The sequence below is a fragment of the Buteo buteo genome, chromosome 1 (genome assembly GCF_964188355.1).
Source record: "Buteo buteo chromosome 1, bButBut1.hap1.1, whole genome shotgun sequence".
Taxonomy (NCBI): Eukaryota; Metazoa; Chordata; class Aves; order Accipitriformes; family Accipitridae; genus Buteo; species Buteo buteo.
The window spans coordinates 79,228,178-79,237,446 of NC_134171.1; the positions used below are offsets into that span (position 1 = coordinate 79,228,178).

The 9,269-nt window shown below is 38.8% G+C and overlaps 1 protein-coding gene across 4 annotated transcripts in view; it reads left to right on the forward strand.

Annotated features, from left to right (window-relative positions):
- Positions 1-9,195, forward strand: part of TRPC3 (transient receptor potential cation channel subfamily C member 3) — a 46,263-nt gene extending 37,068 nt beyond the window's left edge. For 3 of the 4 annotated variants that reach the window (XM_075037039.1, XM_075037064.1, XM_075037056.1), the window contains exons 9-12: positions 1,765-1,974; positions 4,275-4,358; positions 5,383-5,458; positions 8,101-9,195. In XM_075037039.1, the coding sequence (XP_074893140.1) occupies positions 1,765-1,974; positions 4,275-4,358; positions 5,383-5,458; positions 8,101-8,243 (513 nt within the window). In that variant the 3' untranslated portion in view covers positions 8,244-9,195. Of the gene's footprint in view, positions 1-1,764; positions 1,975-4,274; positions 4,359-5,382; positions 5,459-7,640; positions 7,677-8,100 lie in introns of all 4 variants that reach the window. The other variant, XM_075037049.1, reaches the window with a different exon arrangement.
- The last annotated feature ends 74 nt before the right edge of the window (positions 9,196-9,269 follow it).

A 9,269-nucleotide genomic window follows, 5' to 3' on the forward strand; every position in this document is an offset into this window, starting at 1 on the left:
AATTACTAGCAATTATATCAATGAGTACATCTTGATAGGCAAAAGTACAGTGAAGAGATTACCTCAGTAAAGGACCACAAAAATACCATGTTGCTAGGACTGACACTATTTAAGAACCCAGCCAAGCTGCAGAACCTTACAGGATCTGAATAAGTCGTTCATGTTGTGCCATGTATACGCATCTAAGGAGATGTCCTCCATCCAGAAATCTTAAAATCTAAAGTAATATACAAATGAAGACTGCTGTGAAGTAGAAAACAAAGTTACTGAGCATAACATTTTAGAAATGGGTGGTTCATTGCCAGTTTGCTTAGGGTGCTTATTGCATGTTTCCTTAATGTAGTGCACTTCAGTCTTTGACAGATCATTAGGATATAGATTAAATGTATTCTGATGTGTTCTTTCATGGAAATCTGGTTTTTAGTTCCAGTCCTCAAACTTTTTAGCTAAATGTGCAGGAGTTAGACACTTATGCACAGCAGTGATACATGGACATACTTTATTACATTTATATGTCTCTGTACCTGGAGTATGATACAGGTGCTTACCTTCAAGATTGTTGTGACTGAGTCACACTGCACAATGCTTACATGCTTTGTTTGTAATATGTGCTTTTTTTCCACTTTAGGTACAATATTAAGACTTGATTCTAGGTTTACTGAGCTTTGCCATATGCCCTGAAAACACAGTGGCAGTATTTCTCCAAATCTGCCAAATGGCTCAGTTGAATGAATACTTGAATTTCACACAAGGTTATTGGCTGCATTGCTTATTAAAAGAGATATATTTTATGTTGATTTCATTACAATGACAAAGTATCTTTGTTTTTAAAGAGAATTAGTTAGAGTATTTAACGTCCAACTCCAATTAAAAAATTCAGAAAATTTAAAGTAGAGAAGATACCTGGGTTTTAAAAATAAATCCCAAGTTGCTGAAATTAAAGTAAAAGTATATTTATACTGCCAGTTTTCCAGACCATGAGTTCTGATGTTATTCAAAGAGTACTACATTCACATAGATGTGGGCGCACACCCACACTAGCAGGAAAAAAAAAAGATTTTCTAATACATAGTGTACAAATGGATATGTCATTTCCAGTATTTTCAGTGACTTCTGGGCAATGTCAGGAAATTCAGCAGGAGAAAACTAGTTACAATAAATAAAGCTCTCGCCTTTGGAGTAAACCAAGTCCAGCCTTGGAATACTTCAGTAAGAATGTTAGGACGAAATCAATTTGGCCGATTTTTAACATGATTTCTTCATGACAACAAAGTTTGTATTTTCTGTACTCCATTATAAATCAGACTTACTTTTCATCATTATGTAAAAAGCTGCAAGTACTAACATTTTAAACCATGTCTGCCTTGAAGCTAATGCTTTGTCAGTTGTGTGAGTACCAAATTCATGTAACCACTTCAATGAGAAAAACAAGACTTTAAAAAAAGAAAAAAGTTCCACTTCAAATAGTAGGGAGTTTATATGTTGGCTTTCACTCAGTGCAAAAATAACACTTGTTTAAATGGTTCACATGCTTTAACTAAGTATTGTCAATGAGATGTTGCCATAAAGAGACAACTGAAATTTAGTTAAAATAGACTTGATAAAGTGGTTACATTTTTGCAGAACTACTGGGAGTCTTACTAACAAGCAAATAACATTTTATGTAAAACCAGAAAAGGTCAGTATTTAAAAGAAGTTTCATTTGGAAGAAGTTTTGCATCTCATAAAAACAAAGCACATACCTGTTTTTATATCTTAACACAGGATGACAGTGATGTAGAGTGGAAGTTCGCTCGTTCTAAACTTTGGTTATCGTATTTTGATGATGGAAAAACATTACCTCCACCATTCAGTCTTGTACCAAGCCCCAAATCTTTTTTCTATTTCATCATGAGGATCATTAACTTTTCTAAGTGCAGGAGGAGACGGCTACAGAAGGACATTGAAATGGGAATGGGCAATTCCAAATCTAGGGTAGGTACCGAAATCTTTTCGTTGCAGCAAAGATTTGTGTGTCCATTCCAGCATTCTGCTTTTCTTTAACTTTTAGGGTATAATATGTGCTTCTGAAGATAGTACAATAATTAGTCAAGCATTTATATTCATAGATCTGTATTTCAGACTGCCTAAATGTACTGCATAAAACCAAAAAATTGCTATAAATTTTCTTAGGACTACAAGGTCCAATGACTGGAAAAACACAACTAAAACAAAAACAACTGAGTATTCAAAGATGCAAATAATTCCCACAAGGAATGACCTAAATATTGAATAAAGATGCTTTCAGCCTCTATTAGAAAGATTTTTAGTTCAGGGTAAAAAAAAGGGGGGGGAGGATAAGGAGAGAAAACTTTTCCTTTCACTAGGACAGGAAAAGGATAAAGTGTGGTCAGTATGATATTCACTTTCTCCTGTCAAAAGCTATGTTCTCAACAAAACACAACAGGAAATGGGGGGTGGGGTGGTAATAATAATCTTCAGCACTTCCATGACATTCTAAATTTGGGTATCTAAATGTTCTTTACAAATATTAATGGAATGCAGTGTCACAACGCCCTTGTGAGAGTTAGATAACAAATCGCCTTGTTTTGCTGATGGCAAACTGGGGCACAGATGGGTTAAAGAGTATACACGTGGCTTTTTTTATATGTTAGGCTCAAGGCCCTGTGTATTACCAAGACTGAAAGTAATACCTTGAAAATAATTGTTATTTGTTTTACTATAAATTATCAGAAATGTCAAGTCTAGTCATCTTTTCTGAAAGATTTCTCTGGAGCCTAGGACTTCTGAGGTGTTGGTGGTACTGAACCTTCAGTAAAGAAAACATTTTCTCCAGTTTTTGGTAGGCAGTGGAAGTAGATACATGTTTATAAAAATGTCCATTTAAATCAGTTTAGCTAGAAGCACTTTTTTGGTACTAACTGCTCATCTTCTGCTTTTTAGTGCTTCGACTGCCTGAACTGCATTAGTTCTCTGCAGTCACTGTACAGAAGATGTGTTTAAAAAACAAGACAAAGAAACATCAACACCTTAAGATATACTTTTATAACAAAACATTCAGTAGTGCTTATATATCATACAGCAGTACTTACTATCATACTTAGAATGTTAGTCACTGAAGAACTAAAATCCTGTCTGAGTTGCTCCTGAGACAGGTTAGGTGGAGCTAGTTTTTTTTAACTACAAACCAAATTATTTTTCTCTGGGAAAGGCAGCCTACAGCCTCCTCTGTGTCAGGCTGGGCTGGCACACTATGTATCACATAGTCCCTCTGTATCACATATATCAGCTATATAGTCCCTACATATCACATAATCCTGTCCCACTCCCTAATAAAAATGGTGGCTGAGCTGATGTCTCATTGCCCACAAGAAGGTGGGCAACCTGGAGTAGGTAAAAATAGCCCACTTGTGGCCCAGCTTAAGTGACAGGCTGTATGCAGTATAGGCGCAAAACCCACGGCAGTTATGGGAAGCATCAGGTTTACTATATAGAGGCAGGCTGAGTTCAGTTTGCTCCCCTAACCCACCAGAGAGATCAGCGATTGTTAATTCAGTGACTTTTAATTGGCCACACAGAAAATTAATGACAGATGCAGATTAGGGGGTTGAACCTTCTTCTATGGATACACGTTTTTTACTTCACCCTCACCAGTGTATCTGACAGAACAGTTAGGTCCCTGCTTTGGTAGTAACAAACGTTCTGCGTTGGTCACAAAGCCATCTTGTCCAAGGTGGCTTTTTTCACTTCTGTTTCTAGCCCACTTGTACAAAAATCTTAAATTGGGATTTGACAGCTTTGTGATGCTCAAATAATTGAACAATGACCATTTTTCTAAATGTATTACTATTCCTGAAAACGGTGCTTTGGAAAACCACTTTGAACTAAGCAGAAATTATTTTGAGCACGTATTTGTAGTTAAAAGTATGCTTAAGAGTGCAGATCCGCAATAGCTCTTTGTTAAAGCCAATTTAGAGAGTCTCTCCTTGCTCTGGCCACTCTACCCCTGCCTCCAAGTCATAATTCATTATTTCCTCAGCTGTGCATGCACATCTGCTTTGAAGCTGTGCTGTGAACAGGATGGCTAAAATTATCAGTGTTTAAAAAAAAAAACACCAACAAATAATTAAAGGCAGTCTCAGTTTGTTGGAGATAATATTCTGATACAGTGACTATGGAGACATCCCCAAGATGTCTCCAAGAAAAAAAAAATAGAGCTGAATTCTAACAGTTAATTCCATAGCATATTTTAATTTTGTCTTATTTCTTCCTAGTTAAACCTTTTCACTCAGTCCAACTCCAGAGTTTTTGAATCACACAGTTTTAACAGCATTCTCAATCAGCCGACACGCTATCAGGTAAGTACATACAGCAGTCACTGTTTTGAGTAATAGAGCTGTGTGAAGGTACTAGCAGAATTTTGTGTTTCAAGTACATTTTGCCTTCACCAGACAAAGAAAACCTCTTGTAGAAATCAAACTCCAGGATGCTACTGGAAAAAAGACAGTTATTGTTCAAGCCCCATTATTTGAAGTGTTTAAAAACTAGCCCATACAAAATCAAATTTTCCTTTGATGTCCCAGTTTGGAAAGTGTGAGAGGCAAATATCTGAAGCTGATTTCTGAGGAAGGGACGTGAAAGCATTGAGCTGACTAGGTTAGCGTTACTTTCCCATCCTTTCTTCTCATGATCTGAGAGGTGACATTCAACATTCCTGCAGATGGGAATGCGCCTTTCTGGTAAGAGGAGTCTGTCAGATGTTACCTTCCTGTCTTCTTTCCAGCTCAGAAATAGAAGAGTAAATAGGAGCTCTTGTTCCCCTAGTGAAGATGTTGAAGGTGTGTAATCCACCTGTGCAAATTCTGTTAGATGAGCTACATCAGGTTAGGTATGGTAACACAGTACAAGAATATCAGTACATACAAGGAACCCTGGCAGTTATGGTGTAAAAATACAGATATAATCTTAATGAATCCTTTTCAACTGACATTGCACTGTCATACTGTAAAATCTTAACTTTTTTTCTTTTTGAAAGGTGAATATTTATCTCCTACTATTACACATCCTTTCACATGTGAACTGAGTTTAACAAAGAGTAAACCTATCCAAAGCCTAAATTAGGTGTGTTTAGGCCTAGTTTCCTGTTGTCCTGTTCCCCACAAAAAGTTGTGGTGCTCTGTAAATAAGAGGTAATGATGAGAAAGGTGCTTTATTATAGTGATGAATCTCAGCTTGCCATCAAAAAAGCTCATATGAGGCAACTGCTTGTTCTGGGGCTGTTCATTCTTTCACTTATACAGATGTGAGGGAGATAAGAAAGAAAAGTGACTAGTGTTTAATTATGTATGCTCACCTGATTATATAACTGTTTTATTCTGGCAGCAAATAATGAAAAGACTGATAAAACGTTATGTTCTGAAAGCACAAGTGGACAAAGAAAATGATGAAGTAAATGAAGGTAAGAAAGAGGCTGCATTTGCAATATTCAGAGACAATTTTTGTCACGTCATATTAGGAATCGTTATTACAGTGGTGCATGGAGGTCTCAGGTAAAAAGATGGTTTATTTCTACTTCAAATGCACTGAACTCAGATAGATAGTAGTGGAAGTATGCCTGTGACAACAAAAATGGACGAGCAGGACCAAAGAAGTAGACCTGAGAAGTATTATGGGCCCCGTTTTACAGGTGGAGAACAAGAGCACAGACGTGATGTACAGTTACAGAGGAAATTTGTGAGGAAGCCACTAACTGTGTTCACACTTCCAGAGTCCTAGTCAGAGCTGCAGGGCATCTTTCTCTCTGTTTCATTCACCTGAACACACAATTTACCACTTTACACCAACTGAACACACAATTTACCACTTTACACCATTAACTACTTGTGTTACCTTCCTTCATAAAGCTGTGTGGAGTATTCATCTGTGAAGCTGCATATCATTAAACAAAGCTGCATAGAGTTAGCTGCATGGTGAGAAAAATGACAACTGTAGCCACTCTTTTAGTGTGTGACCAGAGATCTTTAGAGCAATAATAAGTCTGAGCTTGGTGTCTGGTGACAGTGCAGAACTTCCCTGGTAGCAATGAGGGGTGCATGCTCCAGACACGCACCCCGACTCCCCATTGGGATGACACTAAGATGAATGCTGTCCTCCTTCCTCCAGCCTTCCAGGAATGAAACACAGGCCTACAGGCCAAAAAAGAAACTCTTGAGCTCTGGGCAGGTCCCCAAACAGAATAATAGGGGTGTGTGGAACATGGGTCATTATTTACTCTGTACTCTAGCTAAAACTATCAGGCAGTAGAATGATGTCCCTTCCAGGGCTGGCTTTGCTCTTGGAAATGTAACACCCCAGCTATAGTTTTGTTCCCCACAGGCTAGAGGTTATATCCATCACGGTTCAGCCAGTAGGAAATCTCTGTGACCGCCACCAGAAGAACTTACCTGCTTAGCATACCTAGTTCTTGTCTGGGCTACTGTAGTTGGTTTCAGTGCACTGGGAACATTTACCTAAGCCACTTTGCTGGCAGCCTTGTGCTCTCCAGCTGGTGTGCAGTGACAACTTGGGATCAGAACAGCTTTTACTGGCATGGAAGCATCAGACGGCTGCATGCATATGTGATGTGAGGGGCCTGAACGCACTCGCTCTCGGCTAAGGCGGCATAGCTTTTGTTTTGCTTGGTAGTTATTCTGCTTACCTGTAACTCTCTGCAGCTACAAGCAGGGAGCAGAAAAGAAGGTATAAATTAAATCCCACTCTGTGCCTTCAAAAGGCAGCATTGTGCGTTGACTGTTATCCTGACTCTTCCCCGTCCTATGTGGCTGTACAGAGCTGAGCTCATGAGTGACAAAAGCAGAGAAGCTCCTAAAAGTATCGTCTTCTCATTGTGCCCCTTGTGCCCCTCTCCTGAATTCCCACTGCTTTCCTCCTGCTCTGTGGTGGGGGAAATCATCTATCTAGCGATTGATGAAAAGACTGTTCTCTCACCAACAGTGCCAGGGCGTACAAGTCTTTCCAGTTCCCTGGCGCCTCTTTGGTGTTGGCATATACGTGTTTAGATAAGCAAGACAGTGTGGAAGGATCATGGTCCGTGGACATCATGGTTCTCGCTTTGTCACCAATTTTCATAGAAGGAAGTCCGCTTTGAGCAAGTCAGCTAACCTCTGAACCTCAGTCTTCAGCTGCATAGGTGGTGTTTTATGTGTCATCCCCATCTCATTGGTACCCAAAGTATAGATCCAGCCTTTGAAGATACAATTTTTGAAGTCTGGTATATGCTAAACAGAAAATTTCTGCATTCTTAGGTACTGCAGCTATTTTAAACATAAGTCTAGGGATTTTTTCCTGTTTTGCATCACTAGAGAATTTAGGTATTCTTTCATAGTCTTCGATTTCATATGGGACAAATAGTCTCCTGCGGTGGCTGTTGTGTATGAATTCACATACTTCACACTTGCTGGAAGGATAGTATTTGAATATTTTAAAAACAACTTCTCTTGAACTGAGTATCCTATAATGGAAAACATGCTGTTGCTTGTTAGGACCCTGGCCTTGACAATTGTTTTCTTTTAAATGTGTCTTGTGTACTTGTGTCACATTGTAACATAATTTTAAATTGGTTGACTTTTTCTAATTCAAAGGATATTGGTAAGGAAGAGGAGAGAGACTCAGAAGCTGTGAGTTTTACTGCCAGCTCTGCCACACTTTTTCTGTGTGATCTTGGCACATCACTTCAGAAAAAATCTCTTTGCCTTTTCTCTCTAAAAGGGGGATACTAATATTTACCAGCTGTTCAGCAGTGTTGCCGTGATTAATTCATTAACCTATGTAAAGCACTTTTTGAATCTTTGATATTCTGTATACACGTGGAGCACAACATTAGAGTTCAATGTACTATTAAAATGCCTTTGGTACTATTGAGGGGTGGAGACACACTCACATCTCACTGAGAATGACAAGGCGAAGCCTCCTGTCCCACCCCTGTACCTGCTTTTGTGAACATTTTGAGATAATAATCTGTAATATGCACTGATGTGACTTAACATTATCACATGAATGTTAAACTTTGCTAACAAGTATTTCTTTCAATGATTAATACAGGTGAATTAAAGGAAATCAAACAGGATATCTCCAGTCTTCGCTACGAACTTTTGGAGGATAAGTCCCAAGCAACAGAAGAGTTAGCAATTTTAATACATAAACTCAGTGAGAAACTAAATCCTAATATGTTGAGATGTGAATGATTCAACAGAGGAACCATGGCTTTGACTACAGCACAACTATTTATTGGCAATAATATTTCAGTATCTTATACTTGAAAAATATATTGTAGATTTTTAGCACTAAATAACTTTATGTACAGCTTCTCTGGAATTTAGTCTTAGGAAATTTTATTAACTCACCACAGAAACATCACTCTCTTCATTTTAGTTGTCTGAAAGCAAGAACTATCATCTGTTTGGTTTTTGGTTTGTTTTTGGTTGGGGTTTTTTTGCATTTATGCATTAAAAAGGTATAATGGTATGAATTGCTGATATTTTAACAGGTTTATGAATACATACTGAGAATTCTTTGCACTAAGATTGCAAGAAAAAATTAAAATAACAGATATACAGTGTAGTACTCTGTTCCTTGCCGCAACTGAGTATGAATAGGATTTTTTGTAATACTGTAAATCAGCTAGCGCAGTGGAGGATTACTTGAAATCTTTGTTCTTTATTAGCGATGCTAGTAATGCGTATGAGCTGAGAACTCGCGGTATGATTACAAGGAATTAATGAAAATCAGGTGAAAGTGTGAATGTAATGGTAGTAGCACTGTTTAACACGTATGTATGTACATGTACCCACAACTACCGTTTCTTAATTCAGCACATTGACTTTCTCGAGGAAGGACTAGAATTTTTTTTTAAAAAAAAAACAAACAAAACCACCACTACCAACTTTGGAAGGTAACATGAACTCGGTCCAAAGCTACTCTTTATGTGGGAGAAATTTTTTTTTTTTAATTCAGACTCCGCCCAGGGCTGGTATTTTGTTACACTGTTCCAGACGATGCCTCCGACGCTTCATTGTTAAATAAAATATTCCTACTTTACTGAGAACTTCATGTCGTCCCGCTAGTTTGGCACCCAAGTGCCGGGGGGGGGGACAGGGGCCGCCCGCCGCCTCCCCTCAGGCCCCTCCTCAGGCCGCCAGACGGCTACCGAGAGCCCGGGCCCCGCCCCCTCCGGCGGACGCTGTCCAATGGCGGCGCGCGGCTCGCTGCGG